This window comes from Hyperoodon ampullatus, assembly GCF_949752795.1.
Source record: "Hyperoodon ampullatus genome assembly, chromosome: 7".
Classification (NCBI taxonomy): domain Eukaryota; kingdom Metazoa; phylum Chordata; class Mammalia; order Artiodactyla; family Ziphiidae; genus Hyperoodon; species Hyperoodon ampullatus.
Window position 1 is genome coordinate 76,836,690 of NC_136920.1, and position 27,267 is coordinate 76,863,956.

At 44.7% G+C, this 27,267-nt stretch overlaps 1 protein-coding gene and 1 pseudogene across 2 annotated transcripts in view; one reads left to right on the forward strand and one right to left on the reverse strand.

Annotated features, from left to right (window-relative positions):
* Positions 1–27,267, forward strand: part of LOC307055613 (centrosomal protein of 78 kDa-like) — a 591,539-nt pseudogene that overhangs the window by 39,415 nt on the left and 524,857 nt on the right. The window lies entirely within an intron of this gene.
* Positions 13,488–19,704, reverse strand: LOC307056580 (speedy protein E4-like; the record flags this gene model as incomplete). Its single annotated transcript, XM_079709419.1, has 7 exons — positions 13,488–13,667; positions 15,488–15,592; positions 15,753–15,921; positions 17,439–17,524; positions 18,009–18,067; positions 18,866–19,087; positions 19,596–19,704. The coding sequence occupies 7 exons, from the start codon at positions 19,702–19,704 to the stop codon at positions 13,488–13,490; spliced, it is 930 nt and encodes a 309-aa protein (XP_079565545.1).

The following is a 27,267-nucleotide window of genomic DNA, read 5'->3' on the forward strand; positions in this document are numbered from 1 at the left end:
AGGGAAGCAGCTCCTCAGCTGAGGGTGAGGGTGAGGTTGGGGGTTTGAGGGGAGAGCAGAGCTCTGGGGCCCAGCTCCATCGTGACCATCAGCACACACAGTGCATCCAGCTGGGAAGACTGTACTTGCCTTCCCTGCCTGAAAAGCCATCTCCTTTCTTAAATGTGGGAGTAATTACTCTTTGGGGAGCCTGTGTAATTACATGGGTGCTTCTCAGCTCAAAAGGAATTGAGTGCCAGTTCTGGCCACTGACATTTTCTGCTCTGCTGATGGAAGGGTCCCCAGAGGAAGTGTCCTGCTTGCCTGGCTCTTGGCCTCAAGGACCCTTCACACCATCTAGTGTTCTGTCTTTTTTCTTTGACATAAACATCAAATGTCTTCAGGTTGTGCATGTGATCTAAAGAAGCAATTCCCTGCTTCCAGGAGCTTCTGTTCTCCTCGGGAAAGGCACTTCACAGACGTAATTACAGGAGAGGACGGGAATCCTGCCCGTCGATACGTAGGGAACTCCAGAGTGCTGACAAAGCAGAGCCTGCTTTTATTTATTTATTCATTTAAATTTTTTATTTGTTTACTATTTAACTTATTCAGTTTTGGCTGCATTGGGTCTCTGTTGCTGTGCACGGGCTTTGTTCTCTAGTTGCGGCGAGTGGGCGCTACTCATCGTGGCGGTGCGCGGGCTTCTCATTGAGGTGGCTTCTCTTATTGCGGAGCATGGCTTCTAGGCATGCGGGCTTCAGTAGTTGCGGGTCCCGGGCTCAGTAGTTGTGGAGCGCAGGCTCTAGAGCGCAGGCTCAGTAGTTGTGGCGCACGAGCTTAGTTGCTCCGCAGCACGTGGGATCTTCCCGGACCAGGGTTCCAACCCGTGTGCCCACCATTGGCAGGCGGATTCTTAACCAGTGTGCCACCAGGGAAGTCCGAGAGCCTGGTTTTAAATGCATTGTCAGAGCACGTGGCTCAGTGACTCGGGGAAGGGGGACGGCCCTGAAGTGACCAGGACTTGGGTAGCTGCAGAGGTTGGCGAGGCTCTCAGAGCAGCGTGAGGTGGACTGGATGAGGCTCCTGAGGTGCTGGTAAGGACCTCCTTCCTTAGGATGTGGGCCTCCCGTCAGGAAGAGTGGGACGTGAAGGCAGGCAGACCCTGAGGTTGACTGAAGAGCCTCCCCTCTGTGCTGGTTTTGGTTTCTTCCTGTGGAGAAACTGAAACCTTGTAATTGGGACAGTGAGTCATCTGATCAAAAGATGTCATGTGTAGAGACTGTGGACGGCATGAAACGCGGGGTGGGGTGCGGTGGGTCAAGTCAGGGGGACTCTGGGCTCCAGCGCGATGCCCGACAGGAAGGGGCGAGGCCGCGGCGTGTTCCCGCTCATCCTAGGCCCCGGTAAGCAGTATGGACGTTCCCTTGGGGTTTTTCTGAATCGTGAATGAGGTTGAGAGTATTTTCACGTGCTTAGAAGCTGTTTCTTCTTTTTAATTGGTAGACAGTCTTTAGAGCAGTTTTAGGGTTATAGGAGAATCAGAATCGAGCAGACAGCACTTTCCTATACCCGTCCCTCTGGGTTCCCTCCCTTGGTAACATCTCTGGCCTGTGTGGCGCGTCATCTCAGTGATGGATCGGCATTGACACCTAATTCTCCCCTGGAGTCTGTAGTTTATATTAAGGCTCACTCTCTGTGTCCTACTGTTCAGGTTTGGACAGGTGTGATGACCTGCAGCCACCACTGCAGTGCCACCCAGAACCATTTCACTGCCCGAAACACCCCTGGGGGCCACCTTCCCTACCAGTGCCCTACCAGAACATCCTACCAGTGCCCCCAAGCCCCTGACAGCTGCTGGTCTTGTTACTGTCTGTGTATTTTTGCCCTTTCGAGAATGTCACGTAGTTGGAGTCCTTCATTCTGTGGTCTTTTCAGACTGGTGTCTTTCTGTTTTTATATGAAGGGCCTGTTCATGTCCACTGCCCGTCTTCCTGCCCCAATACTGTCTTGTTTTATTTTGTTTTGTTCTGTTTTGTTTTCCTTGTCTTATTGGCTTTCAGAGTCGTCTTAAATGTTTCTAAATTTTTCCAGTTTGGGTCCTGTTAGTAAACATTGTTTTCCAAGGTTTATTGTCATTTTCCTGTATTTTCCAGCATTGCTATATAATTCATTACTTTTTTTTACTTTGAGAGGTTGAATACCATGCATTTCAAAAGCTTCTCAAAATCAGCCCATTTGTGTGGATAAGATTCCTAGTTGAAGAGCACCCTCCTTGGTCAGTACTGGGGTGCAGCTTCTTTGCGGGGGGAGGAATGCATCGGTCTCGTGGTTCCCTTTCTGTTGGGTCTCAGTTCCCCTTTCTGGTTCTGGGCACTGCATCAGCCACTCTCCTGGGATAGGCCAGGCAGGTGGGGTCCTCACTTCCTGGCTCCAGAAGTTGTGTGTGTCTGAGACCACCTTTGTTTTTCCCTGAGGAGCAAGAGGACTCTTTTGGTTGGGGAGCGGTGTCCTAGGACTGCGGCCCTTGGGCCCCCACTGTTCTGTGTCATTTGGGCCCCAGCCATGCGTGGGAGGTCTCTGACACAGGGACGCAGCTGTTAAAGTCCTCTTGGGGTTGTGTCATTTACAATCCTCTGAGGAACACTCCTTTTCTTTAATGAAATTCCAGTGCTTAAGCTTTCTAGCCACTCATGAAAGGAATCTCAGAAAGGAAAGGAGACTGGTCCTCTCTGCCCCCAAGCAGGGGAGTGAGCCGACACTGTTAACCTAACACTGAGAAAGTGGCTTGTGGGAAATGTGTAACCAGTTCTGAGTTCTGTGATTACAAGGCTGTCTGTGGAATCTTACTGTACCAAGGGGTCTTTTAAGACACATATATCATGGGTTGTTCCCTTGTGTTTTGAAACTAACCTAAAACCCCTAAATATTTGCAGTTCTGATTGCTTTCTTAATTTGTTATCCAGGTTTCCTGAAATCCAATTTCTTAAGGTTTAAAGTGCGAGAAGAGTGCAATTTTCTCATCTTCCCTTTACATAAAAGTGAATGTGGTCAAGCCGCTTAACCCATCACCAAATAGAAAATCATCTGGAACGTTCACATTAATGCTCTTTTCAAGCAGGAACAGTGCGTATATCTTTATGCCCATTACCAGTGAAAACTATAATATTTTCTTATTGTGCTGTTTTTTTCGCATCAGGCAAAATGACAAGCAATTAGAAAAGCCCCACAAATCACACATTTTGTGAAATTACAAATGCAAAACTGGAAAGTAGAATAAGGTGCGCGTGATTCTACTTAGGCATTAAAATTAGAGTAGTTCATGGCCTGATCCCTCACTCTCTTGCATTTGGTAGTAACTTTCAGTGTGTGAACGAGTGGGCCCCCAGTCTTCATCCGGGCAGCCACAGATGTGACCAGTGACACCTGAATGGAATATGTGCAGAGCTTCTGGAAGACTTGCTGTCGATTTCTGAGACAGGCTTCTCGAGGCTGAGCCGAGGCAGTTCTGCACAGACGCTCGTCTGCCTTGGGCGGCAACCAGCTCTTTCCCCCGGCCCCCCTCATCCCCCCACCTCGTGTGTCCTGTCAGCAGCTGGGCACCCTCAGCCTTCCCAGGCCAGCAAAGCCTGGGTCCCGGACATCTCTGCATCTGGAGCTGGGGGTCAGGTGACCTGGCATCTCAGGGGACCTTGCTAACAGGACCCATCCTGCCTCTTCGACTGTTCCACATAAAGAACTTTGATTTGCAGTCAATGTCAGGAGTGTGTTGCCATCTGAAACGGCCTCTGAGCTTGGCATGGTCTTTTCCTTAACCTCCTCCACACCATTCCTTAGTTACACTGTGGCACGTGGGGTCTCAGTGTCCTGACCAGGGATTGAACCCAGGTACCCTGCATTGTAAGGCAGATTCTTTAACCCTGGACCACCAGGGAAGTCCCTACCCTTATGTTTTAACAGTTTTGGAGGTCTTCACGGAGATCTTGGATGTATTCACCTAACATCACCAGGTAAACTTCGTTTCAAAAGTAGTGCACCTCATTCCTCAAAACTTTTAAAGTAGAACTATTATAAGATCCAGAAATTCCACTTCTGTGTATTTTTTCGGAAGAAAACAAAAACGCTAGTTCAAAAAGACACATGCACCCCTCTGTTCATTGAGCATTATTTATAATAGCCAGTGTATAGCAGCAACCTAAGTGTCCATCCATAGATGAATGGATAAAGAAGATGTGTCATATATACATATATATTTATATGTATACGTATATATATATATATACATATATATATGTATATGTATATATATATAACTGTACACACACACACAATGGACTATTAGCCAGAAAAAAAGAAAAGAAGAAGAAGAATGAGGGGCTTCCCTGTGGATGCAGTGGTTAAGAATCTGCCTGCCAGCGCAGGGGAAATGGGTTCAAGCCCTGGTCCGGGAAGATCCCACATGCCACGGAGCAGCTAAGCCCGTGTGCCACAACTATTGAGCCATGCTCTAGAGCCTGTGAGCCACAACTACTGAACCCACGTACCACAGCTACTGAAGCCCGCTCACCTAGAGCCCATGCTCTGCAACAAGCTAAGCCACCGCAATTAGAAGCCCATGCACCGCAAGGAAGAGAAATCCCCGCTCGCCGCAACTAGAAAAGAGGCTGCATGCAGCAACAAAAACCCAATGCAGCCAAAAGTAAAATAAATAAATTTTTAAAAATTAAAAAAAAATGAAATCTTGCCATTTTGTGGCAACGTGGATGGAGCTAGAGTGTATTATGCTAAGTGCAATATGTCAGACAGAGAAAGACAAATACCGTATGATCTCATTTGTATGTGGACTCTAAAAAACAAAACAAATGAACTAATGTCACTAAACAGAAACAGACTCATAGATACAGAGAACAAACAGGTGGTTGCCAGAAGAGGGTAGGTGGATGAGTGAAATAGGTGAGGGAGATTAAGAGGAACAGATAAGCAGTTAGAAAATAAATGAGTCATGGGAATGAACTATACAGCATGGGCAATACAGTCAATAGCATTATAACTTTGTACGGTGACGGATGGTAACTAGACCGTAACTAGAGTTAATCTTGGTGATCATTTTCTAATGTACAGAAATACTGATATTATGCACCTGGAACTAACATAGTGTTGTAGGTCAGTTACACTTGAATTAAACTTTTTTAATTCAAACAAAAACAATAGTGTGCCTCGTTAACTAGAGATGCTTAGTCATACAGCAGTTCTCTAGAACATATTCATCCTGTGTAACTGTAACTTTATACCCGTTGAACAACTCCCCATTCTCTCCTCCCCCACCCCTGACAATTTGTGGGTGACTCTTTTAGATACCTCACCTCATGTAAGTGGAAACACACAGTTTTGTCCTTCTGTGACTGACTTATTTCACCTATCATAATGTGTTCTGTTTATATCCCCGTTGTCACAACTGGTAGGATTTCCTTCTAATAGGAAAGTCTGAATAATATCCTATGTATATACCCCATTTTCTTTATCCATTTCTCTGTGGATGAAAATTTGCATTTTTTCCCTATCTTGGCTCTGGTGAATAATGCTGTAATGACTATAGAGGTGCATGTATCTCTTCTAGATATTGATTTCCTTTTCTTTGAATATACAGGCTATATTATGTTGTATTATATTCTATTACATTATATTCTATTATAATTATTGTGCTTCCCGGATCTTGTGTTTTTCACAAATTGAAGGTTTGCGGCAACTCTTTGTTGAGCAAGTCTGTTGGCACTGTATTTCCAACAGTAGTTGCTCACTTCTTGTCTTTGTGTCATATTTTAGTAATTCTCACACTATTTCAAACCCTCCATCATCAAAAAGGTTACTACTCGCCGAAGGCTCAGATGATGGTTAGCATTTTTTAGCAGTAAAGTATTTTTAATTTTCTTTTTGTTTCGGCTGTGCTGCACACCACATCACGTGGGATCTCAGTTCCCCGACCAGGGAATCAAACCTGCGCCCCCTGTAGGAAGGCGGATTCTTAACCACTGGACCACCAGGGAAGTCCCTAAAGTATTTTTTTTAACATCTTTATTGGAGTAGAATTGCTTTACAGCGTTGTGTTACTTTCTGCTGTATAACAAAGTGAATCAGTTGTATGTATACCTGTATCCCCATATCCCCTCCATCTTGCGTCTCCCTCCCACCCTCCCTTTCCCACCCCTCTAGGTGGACACAAAGCACTGAGCTGATCTCCCTGTGCTATGCCGCTGCTTCCCACTAGCTATTGGTTTTACATTTGGTAGTGTATATGTGTCCATGCCACTGTCTCTCTTCGTCCCAGCTTACCCTTCCCCCTCCCCGTGTCCTCAAGTGAATTCTCTATGTCTGCGTCTTTATTCCTGTCCTGCCACTAGGTTCATCAGAACCACTTTTTTTTCCCTTTGGTTTCCATCTCGCTTCGTCCCAGCTTACCCTTCCCCCTCCCCGTGTCCTCAAGTGCATCCTCTACGTCTGCATCTTTATCCCTGTCCTGCCACTAGGTTCATTAGAACCACTTTTTTTCCTTTGGATTCCATAAATATGTGTTAGCATACGGTATTTGTTTATCTCTTTCTGAGTTACTTCACTCTGTTTCACAGACTCTAGGTCCATCCACCTCACTACAAATAGTTCAATTCCGTTTGTTTTTATGGCTCAGTCAAATTCCATGGTATATATGTGCCCCATCTTCTTTATCCATTCATCTGTCAGTGGACGCTTAAGTTGCTTCCATGTCCTGGCTATTGTAAATAGTGCTGCAGTGAACATTGTGGTACGTGTCTCTTTTTGAATTATGGACTTCTCAGCGTATATGCCCAGGAGTGGCATTGCTGGATCATATGGTAGTTCTATTGTTAGTTGGGTTTTTTTTGTATAAATTTATGTATTTTTATCTATTCATTATTTTTGGCTGTGTTGGGTCTTTGTTGCTGTACGCGGGCTTTCTCTAATTGCAGCGAGCAGGTGCTTCAGTGTTGTGGTGCGCGGGCTTCTCATTGCGGTGGCTTCTCTCGTTGTGGAGCGCGGGCTCTAGGCATGCGGGCTCAGTGGGTGTGTCTCGCGGGCTCTAGAGTGCAGACTCAGTAGTTGTGGCACACGGGCTTAGTTGCCCTGCGGCATGTGGGATCTTCCCGGACCAGGGCTCGAACCCATGTCCCATGCATTGGGAGGAGGATTGTTAAACACTGCACCACCAGGGAAGCCCTATTTTCAGTTTTTTAAGGAACCTCCATACTGTTCTCCGTAGTGGCTGTATCAATGTACATTCCCACCAACAGTGCAGGGGGAGGGTTCCCTTTTCTCCACACCCTCTCCAGCATTTATTGTTTGTAGATTTTTTGGTGATGGCCATGCTGAGTGGTGTGAGCTGATACCTCACCGTAGTTGTGATTTGCCTTTCTCTAATGGTTAGTGTCGTTGAGCATCCTTTCATGTGTTTGTTGGCAATCTTATATCTTCTTTGGAGAAATGTCCATTTAGGTCTTGTGTCCACTTTTGGATTGAGTTGTTTGTTTTTTTGATATTGAGCTGCGTGAGCCGCTTGTATATTTTGGAGATTAACCCTTTGTCAGTTGCTTCATTTACAACTATTTTCTCCCACTCTGAGAGTTGTTTTTTTGTCTTGTTTATGGTTTCCTTTCCTGTGGAAAAGCTTTGAAGTTTGAATAGGTCCCATTTGTTTATTTTTGTTTTTATTTCCATTTCTCTAGGAGGTGGGTCCAAAAGGATCTTGCTGTGATTTATGTCATAGAGTGTTCTGCCTGTGTTTTCCTCTATGAGTTAGACAGTGTCTGGCCTTACCTTTAGGTCTTCAATCCATTTTGAGTTTATTTTTGTGTTATGGTGTTAGGTAGTGTTCTCATTTCATTCTTTTACAGGTAGCTGTCCAGTTTTCCCAGCGCCACTTATTGAAGAGGCTGTCTTTTCTCCATTGTATATTCTTGCCTCCTTCATCAAAGATAAGGTGACCATATGTGCGTGGGCTTATCTCTGGGCTTTCGATCCTGTTCCATTTATCTATATTTCTCTTCCCCAAAGTATATTTCAATAAAGGTATGTACATTGTTTGTTTAGACACAAGGCTGTCGCACACTTAACAGACTACAGTATAGTGTAAACAGAAGCTTTTCATGCACGGGTACACCAGAAATTTCATGTGACTCGCTTTATGGCGGTATTGGCTTCATTGCAGTGTTCTGGAACTGAAGCTGCAGTGTCTCTGAGCTGGGCCTGTATTCCCAGAAGTGGGATTGCTGGATCATATGGAAATTTTATTTAAAAGATTTTGAGAAAACTCCATACTGTTTTCCACAGTGCCTGCACAATGTTACATTCCTGCGTACAATATGCAAGGGTTACGATTTCTCTACCACCTTGACAGCTCTTATCTTTAAAAAAAAATAAAAAATTGTAGGCATTCTAACAGATGTGAGGTAGTATCTCCTGATGATTTTGATTTTCATTTCCCAGATGATTAGTGACGTTGAGCACCTTTTCATGTACCTGGTGCCGTGTTACGTCTTTCTAACACACATACACACACACAGAGGGATAGAAGGAATCTTTTGGAAGTGATGAGTATATTACCGTGATGGTGGTGATGGTATCACAGGTGTGTGCATATGTCCAAACTCATCAAGTTATATACATCAAACATGGGCTAGATTTTGTATATCAGTTCTACGTAAATAAAGCTGTAAAAGCCCAGCAACAAGTGGTGTATTTCATGAGCCAGTGAAGCCCAGGTACATCTTGTCTCCTCTCCCAGGGGTGAACCCAAGCAGCCTTTGAACTTGGCTCACTTTCTGTTTCTTTAGTTTCCCCTTCTATTACTTTTGTGTTTCTCCTTTGTTTTCAGATTCCAGCTAAGTGGTTCCCCATTTGTTGCAGCAGTGATTCTGAGTTTGGCTTTGTCGTTTGAAGACTTGATGGTCTCTAAAGGGATTAAGTTTCTACAGAACTAATCTCAGTTAGGTGAGAGGTAACAGAGGATCTAGTTTGTTAGTCTTTTCTTAGTCTTTTCTGTTTGTCTATTTGTCTACTTTGACAAGCTCAAATCAATTAAGAATCTCTTGCCCAATGGGATGAGAACGGCTCTTTAATATCTAGACTGGTGACTGTTTATTCCTGACCCAAGTGTGACTGTTTATTCCTGACCCAAGTCTAAGACTTAAAACTGCAGGTAAAAGTTCCATTTCTCTGTATGTCTGTGTGTCTGTAATTCAAAAAGGTCTTTACCTCTGACAGTGCGAGTATGTAATGTTTTCCTACTTCTGGATCTATTAAAGTAGATTGTAGAGTCTGTTAAATTAAAGGGTTTCTGTCCTGATTGGCTTACAAAGATACAAATGTGCTTATAAAAATTATATATCCCTAAAATTCTCAGAGAGAAAGGAATTAGAACTTCTAATACTTTAAATGTGCTAGAAAAATATTCTTATTGAAATCAAGTCAGGGAATTCCCCAGCGGTCCAGTGGTTAGGACTCGGTGCTTTCACTGCCAGGGTCCAGGTTCAGTCCCTGGTCAGGAACCTAAGATCCAGCAAGCCCCTCGGTACAGCCAAAAAAAAAAAATCAACTCAGAAATTTAAAGACTTCAAGCTTACATAATTTAGGTAAATCTTTGACACATGAAGCTAGTTTAATATTTTTGGTTTCATAAAAAGTTATTCGTATCTTATTTATCAGTATTAGGCATACATTTAAAACAATTCTACTTGGGTGTGTTCTTCCTAAATTTATATAGGTGTGCCCATCAAATAAGCTCATATTACTTCTACTTAATGTTTAAGGTTATGAAAAATGTAAGTTTGTGTTTAACCACATTTAGTTTTTATTCTGACAAACTTTCTTTCAACAGTAACTATGTTTTCTACTGTGTTAGCTTGTCGATAAATTCCAAGATCTTCAGTTTCCGTAAACCCTTGAACTGCTACTAAATTGTGTTACTTACTGGCTAATCATTGGATACCGAGGTCATTTCTAAGCAAGACAGAAACCTGAGGCATTGATTACTAAGCATAATCTCAAGTTATATGCTCTTGCTGCATATGTTTACTTGTTACCTAGAGGCTCTGTCTGTGGGTGTGTTAATGAATGTGTTTGTCTCTGCCACTTGAATAAGTTGTGTAAGGGATGTTTGTGGCTGTGTAAAGTTGTGTTATGTGTGTTCATGAGCTCTGCTAGCCTGAAATGCTGATGTGTGATGGGCAGTTGTCAATCATTCACTCCTAGTTTTCTTTGTGAAATGGAAGTAACTTTGGTTCAAAGTTAGTATTAATATACTATGAATGAGACTTGACCCATCACTGTTCCAGTGATGTTATCGGCTGGAACAGAACTCAGGTTCAGCTGCTCATCGCTCAGAAGTCAGTGTTCCAGAGACAAGGGTTGGTGGAAGAAGAAAGATGCTTTATTCAGGAAGCTGGCAACCTGGGAAGATGGTGGGCTAGTGTCCCCAATACCATCTCCCAGTTGCCAATGAGAGGGAAAAGGGGTTGATAGGGAAAAGACGGGAAGTCTCTGGGCTGTGCCGGTGGGGGCTCCATGCAGAGTAGCACAGTCAGCTCTGACCATCATCTTGAAATTGGTCATGCAGCGGTGTGGTCAGTGTCATGTTGATTGTTTCAGGCACAGTTAATCTTCAATTCCAGTGTTGGTTTGTTCCCATTTCCTTGAGGCCAGTTCCTGGAATTGTGTAAGCCATTGGTTCAGGTCTGCTCAAGATGGAGCAGCTTGTGTCATAGCTCCAGTCTGGTCATCATACAGTTAGCTTTCTCCTCTTGTAGTGGTTTTAGTATCTGCAAAACAAGTTAGGAGTGTGTGTCTGACACTGTTACTTATGTCCTTCGGGAGGAACTAAAGATTCTGTGACTGCTGTTGTCCTAATCAGTAACTGCTTGAACCTGTTCTTTGGTGACTCAGGGGAGGCCTGGGAGACTGCAGCTATTTTACAAACAAGAGGCAGGGGACATGGAAGGGCCGTGCATGGTCCTGCTTGGTTCCAGCAACTGAGAGGTACAACTTTGTATGCAAGATAATGCGATGTAGTTTTGTTTATTAACAGGAACAAAAATAGTTTGGTCCTAAAGTAAAATGACTGATTGTTCCAGCACCAGAAAGAGGATAGTGAAGGACACAACCTGAATGAGTATAGAAAGTTGTAGGAGACGGGTAGAAAGGGAATTTTATTTGTCTGAGCCGAAGGCAGCTCAGTTTTGATGTTTATTCCAGAGATTTTCAAAAAAGAGCTTATGGTTCTCTTAGTAGCAAATATTATATTGATGCAAAGCTGGAGTTTGGTTTTCTCTCTGTACAAATGATAAATTTTTTTCATGGAGTATTGGTCTCTTTAATAAGTGGTTGGAAAAGTTGTTCTCTAAATCTGCCTAAACAGCAGAGATTCTGTATCTCACTGGAAGAGGTTTCTGCACCTTGTTCTGAATTCATCCGGCCTTATTATTTTTTTGAAAATAAATGCACAGGGACTTCCCTGGTGGCTCCTTGGTTAAGAATCCGCCCGCCAGTGCAGGGCACACTGGTTCAAGCCCTGGTCCGGGAAGATCCCACGTGCTTTTAGAAACTAGAGCACGGAAAGACTAAGGTCATGTGAAATTTGAAACGCTAAATATTGTCATAGTGTTAAGCAGTTTGAAGATTGTTGGAAGAAATTATTTGTCATTCATTCAAGCAATAAACATTTGATGAATACTTGCAAGACATAAAAAACCTCTAGAGCCCATGAGCCACAACTACTGGAATCGACGTGCCTAGATCCCATGCTCCGGAACAAGAGAAGCCACCGCATGGAGACGCCGACGCACCGCAATGAAGAGTCGCCCCCGCTCCACTGCAACTAGAGAAAGCCCACGTGCAACAACGAAGACCCAATGCAGACAAAAATAAATAAATATATAAATGAATGTATTGGGGGAAAAAAAGAAAGAAAGTAAATGCACAACAAAATTTCTGCATTTCTGAGAAAGTTAAGCTTCCTTAAAACTGTGTTCCTTTTGGTCTGGTTTTTTTTTTTTTAAAGTCTACTGTCAGGAACTCCCTGGCACTTCAGCGGTTAGGATTCTGCGCTTCCACTGCTAGAGGCCTGTTTTCGATCCCTGATCAGGGAACTAAGATCCTGCAAGCTGCGTGGCGAGGCCGAAAAAACAGCCAAGACAAAATAATCATCTCTTGGCTGTTAAACAAAGTCAAGGACCTTTAGTTCCTCCTCAAGGGCTATTGGGTAATATTCTGAGCCACGTCCTTGGAGCTGTTTGGCAGAGACTGAAACCCCCAGCAGGTGGAAGAAGTTAACTGCATGTTGCCCACAAGCACGTAGACCCCAGACCAGTTGGAACCAGAAGGCTGATGATGTTGAGTCCCCGTTACCTCACCACTGGCCAATCAGAAGAATGACCGTGAGCTGATCACGCACCCTGTAACCCTCTCTTCAACATGTAGCCCCTTTCTCTTTTCCCTGTATAGTCCTCAAGCAAAACTTCAGGAGGGGAGAGTTGGTTCTTCGGGACATGAGTCCACCTCTCTTCTGGACTGCCGGCTTCCTCAATAAAGCTATCTTTCCTTTTACCTAAGAGTTGTCTCTCAGTATTGGAGTCCTGAATGATGCAAGACCTGCCTCATCTTCTGTAGTTTTCTCTACATGAAAAATAATTGAGGACTATTTTTCAGAGTTAAGAAATGTGGTTGGATAATCACAATGCCATTAAGCAACACCTCGTTGGACAGCAAAGAGGCGAAGCCGACTGGTAATGACCACACACATCCTGACTGTGAGAAGACTTTCATCTTTATTGTAGTTCTCCAAAAGCTGCATCGCACAGTACTCTTGAACAATCTAAAATAACATACCAACATGCTGAGGCAAGTTAAAAAATTACGACTGAATTCCCACAATTCAATAATGAGAACTAAAAAAATACAAATTTATGCTTACAAGAATTGAGAGGAAATACCCACTATGCTATAAGTAGAATGGCAATATTATGTAATAGATAAAATCAACAATCTCTCTTGAAAATGTGAGTAAAATTGTATATATGTGTAAATATACAACAGCTACAGTTCTCATCACAAAAGTTTGTAGTAATAAGATGTTTCAAAATGAAGACTATTTCAAAACTATTTAAAATAAATATATAAATATAAAATATAAAAATACAATAATTTTATAGGTGACATTTTCAAAATAAGCCAGTGAAACTTAAGTCATGAGTCATGACCCTGTGGCTGTAATTATATATATATATATATTTTTCTAATTATATATTTTAATGTTATTCCCTCCTATTCTGAGCCGCTACACTCCACCTTCAAATGCTTCTAGACTGGGGCAAACAAGTGTATAAAAAATGGGACCTCCAATGTTCGTCTCAGGGGAGATGGAAATGAAATGATCTGAAAATAGAGGTGGTGCCTTCCAAAAGGGTGGAATCTGAATAAACCCTGTTTTCTTATTGTCCTGCCACAGACTCCTAGAAGCACGCCCCGCTCCTAGGAGTAGAACACGAAAAGTCGCCTCCGCTCATTCTAGAAGATGCTGGCTTCTTCTCGATGATCTGCACAAGAGGCTTCTCCCTTCCTTCTTCACGGCTGTCGTCAGTGTCTGGATTGACCTCTTGTTGAACATCCTCATCTCTCCTGGGCTCTGTGATCTGGAAGTAAGAGAAGGAGCAAGGATGTCAGATTTCAAAGTGGCAACTGTCCAGATATAAAGGTTTTCACATTCTTAGTCAATTCTAACCAGAATTGAGACTCATTTATGATTGGAGTTTTATCTCAAATTCTCCATTCTGAACCCCAGTCCTGAACCATTCATTGTTTTCAAGTGCGATTCTTGGACTTTGGTGACCCTGACTCCAAAAACTACTGAATACACCCAAGGTCAGGCCCAGTAATCTGCTTTATAGCCCAGACTCCAGGTGATTCTGCTCAGGGAGCTGGCATTTGGAGAATGCTGCTTTAGTCTTAACTCACCTTGGTCCTTTGGCACCACTTAAATTCTGAACTTGGAAGCACACTACAGACATCACTGACAAGTCAACATCGTGGACCAGGAGACCTGAGGCCGGATCCCTAACCCTAACCCTGCATCCTAATGTCTATGTTATTATTAAGTTTTCATTTATTTACTTATTTTCTTTCTTTTATTTTTGGCTGCATTGGGTCTCTGTTGCTGTGTGTGGGCTTTCTCTAGTTGTGGTGAGCGAGGACTACTCTCCGTTGCTTCTCCTGACGGCTTCTCTTGTTGCGGAGCACGGGCTCTAGGCGCACAGGCTGAGTAGTTGCGACTTGCGGGCTCTAGAACGCAGGCTCAGTAGTTGTGGCTCGTGGGCTCTAGAGCGCAGGCGCAGTAGTTGTGGCGCACGGGCTTAGTTGCTCCGCGGCATGTGGGGTCTTCCCGGACCAGCGCTCAAACCTGTGTGCCCTGCATTGGCAGGCGGTTTCTTAACCACTGTGCCAACAGGGAAGTCCCTGGATCCTAATGTTTAAATAATACTCAGCCCTAAACTTGGTTAGTGTTATGTGCTGAATGTTTGTGTCCCCCAAAATTCTTATGTTGAAATCTTAAAATCTTAACCCCTAAGGTGCTGGTATTAGGAGGTGGGGTCTTTGGGAGGTTATTAGGTCATGGGGTAGAGCCCTCATGAATGAGATTATTGCCCTTGTAAAAGAGACCGTGCTGTGTTGTTTCTAAGCAACGCGGTCTGTAGTAGGGCAGGTTGAATGGACTAAGACAGCTAGTTTGCAAGATTTAAACCAAATGTTTGCTCAATCCTCTGCCCACATCTAGAACTCTAATGTGTCAATTGTAATAAGCCATGCTGAAGATGGCATTCCTTAACCTTCAGTCGTTGTGATAAACCCCCTTGACCATAAACGTGAGGGGGAAAAGGTGAATTGTACTAGAGGAATCATTGGTCCAGAAGTGGTGAGTCAGGGGGAATAAAGAGTCACAGGTGATCTGGCCATAGGCAATTTGAAAGTAAATTTGGATGAATATAAAGCTAGTCATAATTCATCTTTTCTTATTGAACGTGTGGGCTGTTCTATCTAATATCCTGTTTGTAGACATTTACTTTGTTGTAGATAAATGCTAGAACCCATAACCCTGAGGGATGTCAGGCCAAAAATGAATGAAAAAGAGAAACTGGAAACACAGTATATGGAAAACAATCACCATCTCGTCAAAGCTGTTATTTGGACCCAATTGCTTTGGGTGAAATAACTTCAGTGAGACCCATGCGTCTGGGACAAACTGGTTTCCCCGAGGTCTGGTGCCCACGGGCCCCGCGGTGCTGGTGTCTGTGTGTGGCTGTCAGTCCGTGGCTGGCGCAGAGTCGGCATGTGGCTGTGTGCCTGGCTGGCCCCCTTCACAGCGTGAGAGGTGATGCGGGTCCAGCAGTGGGATTCCTCCGATTTCCTCAGTAGACAACACGTCATTCCACCCGCACCTTTGCGCACGCAGACCTACCTTTGCGCAGGCCGATGACCTCAGGCCTGCGTGGTCCTGGGGCCTCTGGGGCAAGAGGGCGCGATCTCTTCCCCACACCCAGAGCTCTGGATCAAAAGCCTGGATCTGGAAAGACAAACAGCCCCTGGCAGTGAGGATGCCGCTGCCTCCCGTTGCCCCGCCTCCGGTTCTTTCTCGTCTGTCCCCAAGTCCCAAACCGAGTCCCCCATGATCCCCACCTCCTCTCCGTCCCTCCCCCTCCCCGAGACCGCCACAGCCCACCCACCTGCTCGCACTCTTCCCGAGTGACCCGTGCCTTCCAGCCCATGGAACGGATGAACTGGGAACGCAGTTTGTGGAACAAGGCATGCTGGGAGCTGTTCTTTCCATAGAGGAACGAAACGATGGCCTGCTTGGGGGCCTGGTTGTTCTCTTCCATGTCGCTGGCCACATAGCTGGGGAAAGACATCAGGTCGCTGTCATCAGGACAGGAAGGGCCTCCACTTGAGGTCAGCTTCCCAGAAAAGAGGCAGGCTGAGCATCCTCACACGACCCACCCAGCCCTGCCCAGCGTCACCGGGAGCCGCCCAGTCATCAAGGAGCCACTGCCAGGCAGGACCTTCGGAAGGGTGCCTCTCACACCTTGATGATGAGGACACGATCCAAACCCCCCGTTCCCTTCAACTTGTTTTATGTGCACACACCTCTCTTCCTATGTTGTAGGTACATGTACAGTTCCTGAGGGCAGGAGCTGATCTGATCTGTTTCTGCATTCATCCCTCTCCTAGCAGATGACACATTTAGGGCTTGGTTCATATTGATGCATGAATTCAACAGCCTTTTGTGAATCTCTGTTCCCACCACCTCATATTCCCCAGCATGTAGGGTGTACTTTATAAGGTTTGTTAGATGAATGAGTGAATGAATGAATGAACATTTTATCTCATGGCCAAATGCAATACTGATTACCTGGAAGTCTCACAATAACAAACATTTGCCCAATGAAAAGAATTGTGCTGAGTGTTTTGGGAGTGCATCGACATTTTGACGAGACCTGCCTTCCACATGGTGTCTAGTCTAGTGGGACCGGGGAAGGGGAAGGGGGGAGATAAGAAATGACTATAATGCAAAGCATCACATTATAATACAATTTGAACTAAAGTGCCTCTGGGATGCAGAAGTTAGGGAGATCGGGCATCGTGAAGGTTTTGGTGTTTGAACCCACTTTAAGGATAGGGTCGTTTTCTTCAGATAAATGTATGGCAAAGATACCTGGATAGAAAGCTCAATAGAAACTTAGAGGGCAGGGTATTTGGAAGGAGCAGTGAAACACAGGAATAAAGTATCAGGACGGTGTGCTGGAGATTGCAGAGAGAGTTAAATCCCAACGCAGAACTCTGGCCTTGATTTGGCATGTCATTAGCCAATGAAATCGTGTGAAGCGGTCAGACCTGTGTTTTGGAAGGATGTTCAGGCAAATAGAGCCAACTGACTTGGGAGACTTGGAAGAAACATCAGTGGGGAGCATTTGACACCAAATCCGCGCTATGTGATACGGGCCCCGGTTGTGGCATTTGTCGTGGGAACGCAGAAACGGAAGATAATCACACTTGGTGCTGATGTGGGAAGACCCGAGACCGGAGAATTCGAACCGGAAACGTCTCAAGTCTGTTACTCGGGGGCAGGATGGTGTCAGTTCTTTCTTCCTCTCCTCTTAGGAAAGTTTTGCGTTTTGCTTTGTTTCTTTCAGTGTTTTAATTGACATTAGGGTAGTTTGTTTTGACAATGAATGCTATAAAAAACAGAACATGGTTTGAAAAAGAAACCACGGTACCGTAATCCTGTCATTTTCACACCTAGAGTCAGTACAAAGGGGTTTAAAAAAATAGATGAAAGGTCAGAGCCCCACGTCTCTCCCTCTGCCCTCCCAGGGTGTTGAATATTGATGGCGGGGATGGAGCAAGGTACTCACAGAGCTATGAAGAAATGGATTCTCTGGAATTGCCAGGGGAAGAGCCCGGCCCGGCTGACATACGCTATCACCATCGACAGGAGATACTGATGGAAAGAGGGGAAAAAACGTAGGAGAGAGGTCACATCCTGGAAGAGGAGAAAGAGTGGGAGGGAGAAGGGAGCAGGGGACGAGGAATGGGTGGTGCCACTTGGAGGAGAGACCCCCGTGTGGGGTGAGCCTGATTATTTGGGGAAGGGGAGAGGACAGAAGGTCAGAGTTGGCGGCGCTCCAAGGATGGGAGGCTGTGGGATTGAGGGCGTGGACTTAGGGCCGCGGGCACAGGACGGTGTTGGATGAACCGGAGCCAAGGCGAGTCCCCAGGAGCTGAGAGGAGAGGGGACTTAGGCAGCAACCACCAAAGGGGCACTCCTGGGGCTCAGATCCCAGAAGGGACCTCGAGGCCCCTGGAGGGAAGTGTTGACAAGGCATGAGGTTAGGAGGGGAGTGGAAACGTGGGTGTAGAAAGCACCCAGCGCGCCCACCTAGAACAGGCGCTGGAGCAGGAATCCATCTCAGTGGGTGACTTACCTTGTCAGATACTTCCAGGTTTTTGTCCCAGGTGAGGAATTTCTTAACGACGGGATCCTCTGTGAAAAAAGGGCAGATGTTGCCAGTGGGAACAGGGCTGTCGTGGGAGCATTCCAGAGCCAAGAGGGTGAACCGTGCCCCCCTGGGGAAATGCCAAGATGTGGCCCAGGGTGAAGCTGACGGAAAGAGGGGAGGGAAGACCATTCACTGTGGGAGGAAAGGGGGTGACTCCCCTTCTGGGGGGGCCGAGTGACAGGGAGTGATGCCCCTTCATCATGCATTCACGTACCTGCAGAGGGCATCAAGATACTCTCAGCCAGTGTCTCAATTGACAGTCATGTCAGGGGGTGAAGATGGCTTGTCAGCCCCTCCTCCCCCCACCCCAAACATGCCAGTAAGATTCAAAAGGCCAGTAAGAGCTAGAGTCTCGGGTACAGTTGAAACCAAGCGCACCTAATCCTGTATCATTTCTAAATCTAACCTAGTCTTGTATCATTTCTAAGTCTAACCTCATCCTGTATCTTTTATGTGTCCCCCGTATCCTTTATCCGTAGACAGTCCGCCAGGGACGGAGAGTGCACCAAGTAGCAGGGAATTCTTTTCCACTGGGAAAGTGTAGTCATGGGAAGTTTTGGTTTGTTTGTTTTTCAAGTATAGGATTGCTGGGCAGGGCGGTGGGTCCTTACCAAGCATCTACTTGAAGACCTTGTGGTGCTCAGGCAGCACTGAAGACACCCGCTGTCGCTTCAGCTTCATCTTGAGCCCACTGAACGACTCCACGACCCAGGTGTCGGCCTCGTGGTGCTCAGGCAGCACTGAAGACACCCGCTGTCGCTTCAGCTTCATCTTGAGCCCACTCAGCGACTCCACGACCCAGGTGTCGGCCTCGTGGTGCTCAGGAAGCACTGAAGACACCCGCTGTCGCTTCAGCTTCATCTTGAGCCCACACAGCGACTCCACGACCCAGGTGTCCTGGGCCTCAGCGGCCGTGTTGCCCTCCACCTCTGCTCTGAACGCCACTGACCTCTTCCTCTTACAGCCGGGGCGCTGAGGCGGGGGGCTGCAACCAGCCCAGGGAGCTGACGAAGGAGAAGAGACTACAGTATGATGCTTTCGTCTTCACTGGTGACCACCCACCCCCACCCCGACTCCGCCTCCCGCCCCGAAGCACCCCCGTGCTTTCCAGTCTCACAGACCGCTGACCTTGCCCCAAGTCATCTTTCCATCTTTCTCTGTCCATATCTACCTATCCCTCCCCTGACTCTTTTTGTCATTTGTCCAGCTTCCCGTCCTCGAAACTCTTTCTCATGGTAGATAATTTCTCCCACCAGGAATAAAAAAAAAGAACCCTCCCCTTGTTTCCTCTCTCCTCTTCTCTCATCCTTGGATCTCATCTCCTAACCCTGTTTCTTGCTCCCCAGGTGTTCCGTGTCCCCAGCTCCTGTGCTCTCCTCCCTCAATCCCTGGCTTTCTGAATGTCTCCTTTCTTTCATAGGCACCTTATGCAGGTGCTCCTTCCTGACCTCTGTACCCTTTCCTCCTTACTGGTCAAATCTCTGAAATTCCTTCTCATGCCAGCTCCCTCACCTGACGGTCCTGGGCTTTCTTCATAGACAGTCAACTCCAGGGGGTACCCTGAAGAGCTGGACTGGGAATTCAGCTCCTCAGCCTGGGAAGTCGGTTGACGATTGTCCATGATGTCTCCCAGACTCTTCCCTTCCTCGAAGCCTAGACTCTGCTTTGTCCCAACTCTTCTTCTGGACTTGGGCTAAACACAAGTGGTCGTCCCTTCTCCAAGCTGCGGGGCAACTGTCAGTGGAGAGAAGCTCTGGCGAGATTCTGTTGTCTACTACTGCTGCCAAGCACCAAGGAGTCTGGTCCATCCAATCGGGAAGGTCGGAAGCCTCTGATGTCATCATCGGAGTTTGAAGGAAACCAGTTTGAAGGAAAACCCAAGTAACTGTCAGACCTATGCGTGCACTTGTCCCAGAGATCAGGGGTAAATGGTATCTCCTGCCACTGACCCAACCTCTGCCCGTCCTCCAAAACCCCCCTCAAGGTATCCGGACCCCTCTTTTTTTTTTTGTCATAAATGGCAAAATTTTATTCTTTTTTTTTCTTCATCTTTATTTTTTATTTTTTTTTGCTTTATAACAAATTTAATCAGTTATACATATACATATGTTCCCATATCCCCTCCCTTTTGCGTCTCCCTCCCACCCTCCCTATCCCACCCCTCCAGGCGGTCACAAAGCACAGAGCTGATCTCCCTGTGCTATGCGGCTGCTTCCCACTAGCTATCTACCTTACGTTTGGTAGTGTATATATGTCCATGCCGCTCTTTCACTTTGTCACAGCTTACCCTTCCCCCTCCCCATATCCTCAAGTCCATTCTCTAGTAGGTCTGTGTCTTTATTCCTGTCTTACCCCTATGTTCTTCATGACATTTTTTTTCTTAAATTCCATATATATGTGTCAGCATACAGTATTTGTCTTTCTCTTTCTGACTTACTTCACTCTGTATGACAGGCTCTAGGTCCATCCACCTCATTACAAATAACTCAATTTCGTTTCTTTTTATGGCTGAGTAATATTCCATTGTATATATGTGCCACATCTTCTTTACCCATTCATCCGATGATGGACACTTAGGTTGTTTCCATCTCCGGGCTATTGTATATAGGGCTGCTATGAACATTTTGGTACATGTCTCTTTTTGAATTATAGTTTTCTCAGGGTATATGCCCAGTAGTGGGATTGCTGGGTCATATGGTAGTTCTATTTGTAGTTTTGTAAGGAACCTCCATACCGTTCTCCATAGTGGCTGTACCAATTCACATTCCCACCAGCAGTGCAAGAGTGTTCCCTTTTTTCCACACCCTCTCCAGCATTTATTGTTTCTAGATTTTTTGATGATGGCCATTCTGACTGGTGTGAGATGATATCTCATTGTAGTTTTGATTTGCATTTCTCTAATGAGTAAAGATGTTGAGCATCCTTTCATGTGTTTGTTGGCAGTCTGTATATCTTCTGTGGAGAAATGTCTATTTAGGTCTTCTGCCCATTTTTGGATTGGGTTGTTTGTTTTTTTGTTATTGAGCTGCATGAGCTGCTTATAAATTTTGGAGATTAATCCTTTGTCAGTTGCTTCATTTGCAAATATTTTCTCCCATTCTGAGGGTTGTCTTTTGGTCTTGTTTATGGTTTCCTTTGCTGTGCAAAAGCTTTTAAGTTTCATTAGGTCCCATGTGTTTATTTTTGTCTTTATTTCCATTTCTGTAGGAGGTGGGTCCAAAAGGATCTTGCTGTGATTTATGTCATAGAGTGTTCTGCCTGTGTTTTCCTCTAAGAGTTTGATAGTGTCTGGCCTTACATTTAGGTCTTTAATCCATTTTGAGCTTATTTTTGTGTATGGTGTTAGGGAGTGATCGAATCTCATACTTTTACATGTCCCTGTCCAGTTTTCCCAGCACCACTTGTTGAAGAGACTGTCCTTTCTCCACTGTACATTCCTGCCTCCTTTATCAAAGATAAGGTGACCATATGTGCGTGGGTTTATCTCTGGGCTTTCTATCCTGTTCCATTGATCTATCTTTCTGTTTTTGTGCCAGTACCATACTGTCTTGATTACTGTAGCTTTGTAGTATAGTCTGAAGTCAGGGAGCCTGATTCCTCCAGCTCCATTTTTCGTTCTCAAGATTGCTTTGGCTATTCGGGGTCTTTTGTGTTTCCATACAAATTGTGAAATTTTTTGTTCTAGTTCTGTGAAAAATGCCAGTGGTAGTTTGATAGGGATTGCATTGAATCTGTAGATTGCTTTGGGTAGTAGAGTCATTTTCACAATGTTGATTCTTCCAATCCAAGAACATGGTACATCTCTCCATCTATTTGTATCATCTTTAATTTCTTTCATCAGTGTCTTATAATTTTCTGCATACAGGTCTTTTGTCTCCTTAGGTAGGTTTATTCCTAGATATTTTATTCTTTTTGTTGCAATGGTAAATGGGAGTGTTTCCTTGATTTCACTTTCAGATTTTTCATCATTAGTATATAGGAATGCCAGGGATTTCTGTGCATTAATTTTGTATCCTGCTACTTTACCAAATTCATTGATTAGCTCTAGTAGTTTTCTGGTAGCATCTTTAGGATTCTCTATGTATAGCATCATGTCATCTGCAAACAGTGACAGCTTTACTTCTTCTTTTCCGATTTGGATTCCTTTTATTTCCTTTTCTTCTCTGATTGCTGTGGCTAACACTTCCAAAACTAGGTTGAATAAGAGTGGTGAGAGTGGTCAACCTTGTCTTGTTCCTGATCTTAGTGGAAATGGTTTCAGTTTTTCACCATTGAGGACGATGCTGGCTGTGGGTTTGTCATATATGGCCTTTATTATGTTGAGGAAAGTTCCCTCTATGCCTACTTTCTGCAGGGTTTTTATCATAAATGGGTGTTGAATTTTGTCGAAAGCTTTCTCTGCATCTATTGAGATGATCATATGGTTTTTCTCCTTCCATTTGTTAATATGGTGTATCACGTTGATTGATTTGCATATATTGAAGAATGCTTGCATTCCTGGAATAAACCCCACTTGATCATGGTGTATGATCCTTTTAATGTGCTGTTGGATTCTGTTTGCTAGTATTTTGTTGAGGATTTTTGCATCTATGTTCATCAGGATATTGGCCTGTAGTTTTCTTTCTTTGTGACATCCTTGTCTGGTTTTGGTATCAAGGTGATGGTGGCCTCGTAGAATGAGTTTGGGAGTGTTCCTCCCTCTGCTATATTTTGGAAGAGTTTGAGAAGGATAGGTGTTAGCTCTTCTCTAAATGCTTGATAGAATTCGCCTGTGAAGCCATCTGGTCCTGGGCTTTTGTTTGTTGGAAGATTTTTTATCACAGTTACAATTTCAGTGCTTGTGATTGGTCTGTTCATATTTTCTATTTCTTCCTGATTCAGTCTTGGCAGGTTGTGCATTTCTAAGAATTTGTCCATTTCTTCCAGGTTGTCCATTTTATTGGCATAGAGTTGCTTGTAGTAATCTCTCCTGATCTTTTGTATTTCTGCAGTGTCAGTTGTTACTTCTTCTTTTTCATTTCTAATTCTATTGATTTGAGTCTTCTCCCTTTTCTTCTTGATGAGTCTGGCTAATGGTTTATCAATTTTGTTTATCTTCTCAAAGAACCAGCTTTTAGTTTTATTGATCTTTGCTATCGTTTCCTTCATTTCTTTTTCATTTATTTCTGATCTGATGTTTATGATTCCTTCCCTTCTGCTAACTTTGGGATGTTTTTGTTCTTCTTTCTCTAATTGCTTTAGGTGCAAGATTAGGTTATTTATTCGAGATGTTTCCTGTTTCTTAAGGTGGGATTGTATTGCTATAAACTTCCCTCTTAGAACTGCTTTTGCTGCATCCCATAGGTTTTGGGTCGTCGTGTCTCCATTGTCATTTGTTTCTAGGTATTTTTAAATTTCCTCTTTGATTTCTTCAGTGATCACTCCGTTATTAAGTAGTGTATTGTTTAGCCTCCATGTGTTTGTATTTTTTTACAGCTCTTTTCCTGTAATTGATGTCTAGTCTCATAGCATTGTGGTTGGAAAAGATACTTGATACAATTTCAATTCAAAAACAATTCTTTTTTAGCTAAGTAGTATTCCACTGTATATATATATATCACATCTTCCTTACCCATTCATCTCTTAATAAACACTTAGCTTGCTTCCATATGTTGTCAATTGTAAATAATGCTGCCATGAACATTAGGGTGCATATATCTTTTCAAATTAATGTTTTTTGGTTTTATTTTTTTTGATATATATCCAGGAATGAAAATGCTGTGTCATATGGTAGTTCTAATATTTTTTACAAGTTTATTGGAGTACAATTGATTCACAATGGCGTATTAGTTTCTGCTTTATAACAAAGCGAATCAGTTATACATATACACCTGTTCCCATATCCCCTCCCTCTTGTGTCTCCCTCCCTCCCACCCTGGACCCCTCTTTACCGCTTCCCAGCAGGTGCACTGTCCTCTCCCTGCTGGACTCTCCCTCTCCTTCCCATTCCTCTTCCACGGCCTGGTGGGAGAGTGGGGAGAGGGACAAGGAAACTTAGGGGAAGCAGCAACGTTTCAGCCTTATAAGAGTGAGGTAATGGCTTCCGTGGTGGTGCAGTGGTTGAGAGTCCACCTTCCGATGCAGGGGACACGGGTTGGTACCCCGGTTCGGGAAGATCCCACATGCCGCGGAGTGGCTGGGCCCATGAGCCATGGCCGCTGAGCCTGCGTGTCCGGAGCCTGTGCTTCGCAACGGGAGAGGCCACAACCGTGAGAGGCCCGCGTACCCCCCCAAAAAAAAATAAATAAAGAGTGAGATAAGTATGTAAAAAAAGATCCCAGGTACATCGACTCACTGGATTAAAAAGTTACGTTAAAACACGCAATTTGGCAAAGCTCTTCGGCTGAATGTTTACTGACACTGCGTTCAGAATTCTGTACTGGGGGAGTACACGTCCGCTCCCCTCAGGCACCTTTGAGTCCAAGAGCCATTTGGAGAAGCTCAAATCATAGAAAACTACAGGTGCTCACGCACCCTTCAAAGGGTGTCTACAAACACACACACGCGCGCACACACACACACACACACACACACACAAAGGGCACCTTTGGATGTCACAAAGTCCATGGATTGTCCAAAGCCTGCCCCTTGATTCCAGTTAAGAAGTTCTAGTCTACTTATCAAAATCTTGAGAATGTGGTATCACTGTTGACCCAGAGATTTCACTACCTGAATAAAAATGTCACATGTACAAAATACTAAATGGAAAAAACTCCAGTTCAACACAGATTATTTTTCTGAATAAAAATGTCACATGCACAAAAAGACTAAATGGAAAAATTTCCAATTCCAGACAGGTTATTTTTCTATGAGGGTAGGAAGTATATGGTAGCCGAGATGCAGAGAAGAAAATAGCCAACTCAGGGTCATGCAGTGTCACTGGAAGCTTCTTCTGAACCTCCCAACTCGTACTTCCACTCCTCCCCTTGGGGTCTGAGTCTTGTTTTTTTTCTTGGGTTTCCCTGGTGGCACAGTGGTCAAGAATCCGCCTGCCGATGCAGGGGACACAGGTTCGAGCCCTGGTCCGGGAAGATCCCACATACCGCGGAGCACCTAACGCCCGTGCGCCACAACTACTGAGCCTGCAAGCCATAACTCCTCAGCCCGCGAGCCACAACTACTGAGACCATGAGCCTAGGGCCCATGCTCTGCTGCAAAGAGAAGCCACCTCAATGAGAAGCCTGCACACCGCACCGAAGAGTAGCCCCCGCTCGCCGCGACTAGAGAAAGCCTGCGCACAGCAACGAAGACCCAACGCAGCCGAAAATAAGTAAAACAAAAATCTTAAGGAAAAAAAAAAGAATTCTCATTGTTGTGCAACCATCCCGACCATCCATCTCCAGAATGTTTTCATCCTGTCAAAGTGAAACTCTGTCCCCATTAAACACTGACTCCCCATCCCCCTCCCAGCCCCTGACACCCACCACTCCACTTTCTGTCTCTATGAATTTGACCCGTCTGGGGACCTCACAGAAGTGGAATCATGTAACATTTGTCCATTTGTATCTGACCTATCCACTTAGCTTAATGTCTTCGCGTGTCATCTGTGTGGTAGCCTGTGTCAAAATTTCCTTCCTAGACCCCAAAGCCAGTGTGGACAGTACACAGTGAGTGAGAAGGAAATAAAACCGGGGGTCTGAAGAAGTTCAGGTGTTTGCCAAGTGCAGTGGGAAAGCAGTGAATGAGAGGTGTCCTGATCCAGTTTGCACTGAAAGGGGAACAATTGATTTTGGCTGCTGCATAAATGGATGGGGTGGGGATTCAGTAAGAGTGGAAGTCGGGAGACCCAGATAAGGTTAGGAATTTGGCGTGGTAGTCCAGGAAGACGATGTCTGAGAAGATGGAGAGAAGTAAACAGGTTCTCTATATTTGGAGGGAGAATCAGCAGGGCTCATCGGGGGATCAGATTGCGGGGAGGTAGCGGGGCGCTATTCTGTTTACTCTGTGTGCACGTGTGTGCTTATGCCTCTACTGCTGAGACTTAATTGTTTCTACAAAGAAACACTAACCTTTCCTCTTAAAAGTGGAATTGTTAAATTTTCACTGTTCATACAAAGAAATGTCAATCTTTGAAAAATACACAAATGGTCTTTGTATCAATTAGAAACTTTCCTTCCTGTTTGTGGGTGAATAATATCTGTTGTGTGAATATACACACTACATTTTCTTGATCCATTCATCTGTCAGTGAACACTTGGTTTGTTTCCACAGTTTGGCTCTGAATCTTGCTTTTGAATTATTGTTTGGACTTTGATGAGAAGTATCTCTGTTGTTCAGGATGTGCCCAGAGGTTTATTCTGTCTTCTGATCACTTCCATATTTCTAATTAGCCCAAGCAATGCATACGTAGAGTCAAATCAGTTCATCCAAGGTGCAGGGACTGAGTGTCTCTTTGGTTTGCACTCGTGGACTTTCTGAGATGTTCTAGGTCTCAGAGGCCATGCAAAGAGTGTCTGAGGTCCTCCAGAGCTGCCACAGCCTGGCTCTCCTCAGGGTCTGCACTGCTGGGAAAAGCACTGCTGCTTGAGGACCTGTGTCCCTCTGATGTAGACGTTGCATTGTTAGGAGGCAAATGAATTCAGATTTGCGTTCATCATGCTTTCAACCATCGCAGCTGATTGGGTCCTTGTATAACAAAACAGAAGTTCACTCTCCCTCTTGGCTAACAGGCTTTCAAATATTAGAAGGTTGGTATTCTGTCCCCATGAAAATTTCTCTTGTATACTGTGAAATACCCTGATTGCTTTATCTAGTCTTGAGATCTGGATTTGCATAATCCCACCCCACCGCACCTTGTGCAAATGTGCTACAGTCGGGTGGGACCCATCTTAAGATGTGTTGGTATGTTGTCCAAAAATGGCGTAAACAGCCCAGATTGAATGTGATGTTGTAAGTGAGCAGGACCTTGTGGGGCCTTCCTGGGACGGATTCTCCCCATGTCTTCTACCTGCTTCTTGTCTTTAGAAAATTTTAGCCTCCTAGCCTTCCATGAGTTGGAAACAAACAGTTTAATCAGAGAAGGGAGAAAGTGCCAAAAGAAAGGAAAAGAGTCCCAAAAGACCAAATAATACTAGTGTAGCCGTTAAACAAAGTCAAGGACCCTTAGTTCCTCCTCAAGGGCTGTAGATACTGTTCTGAGCCACGT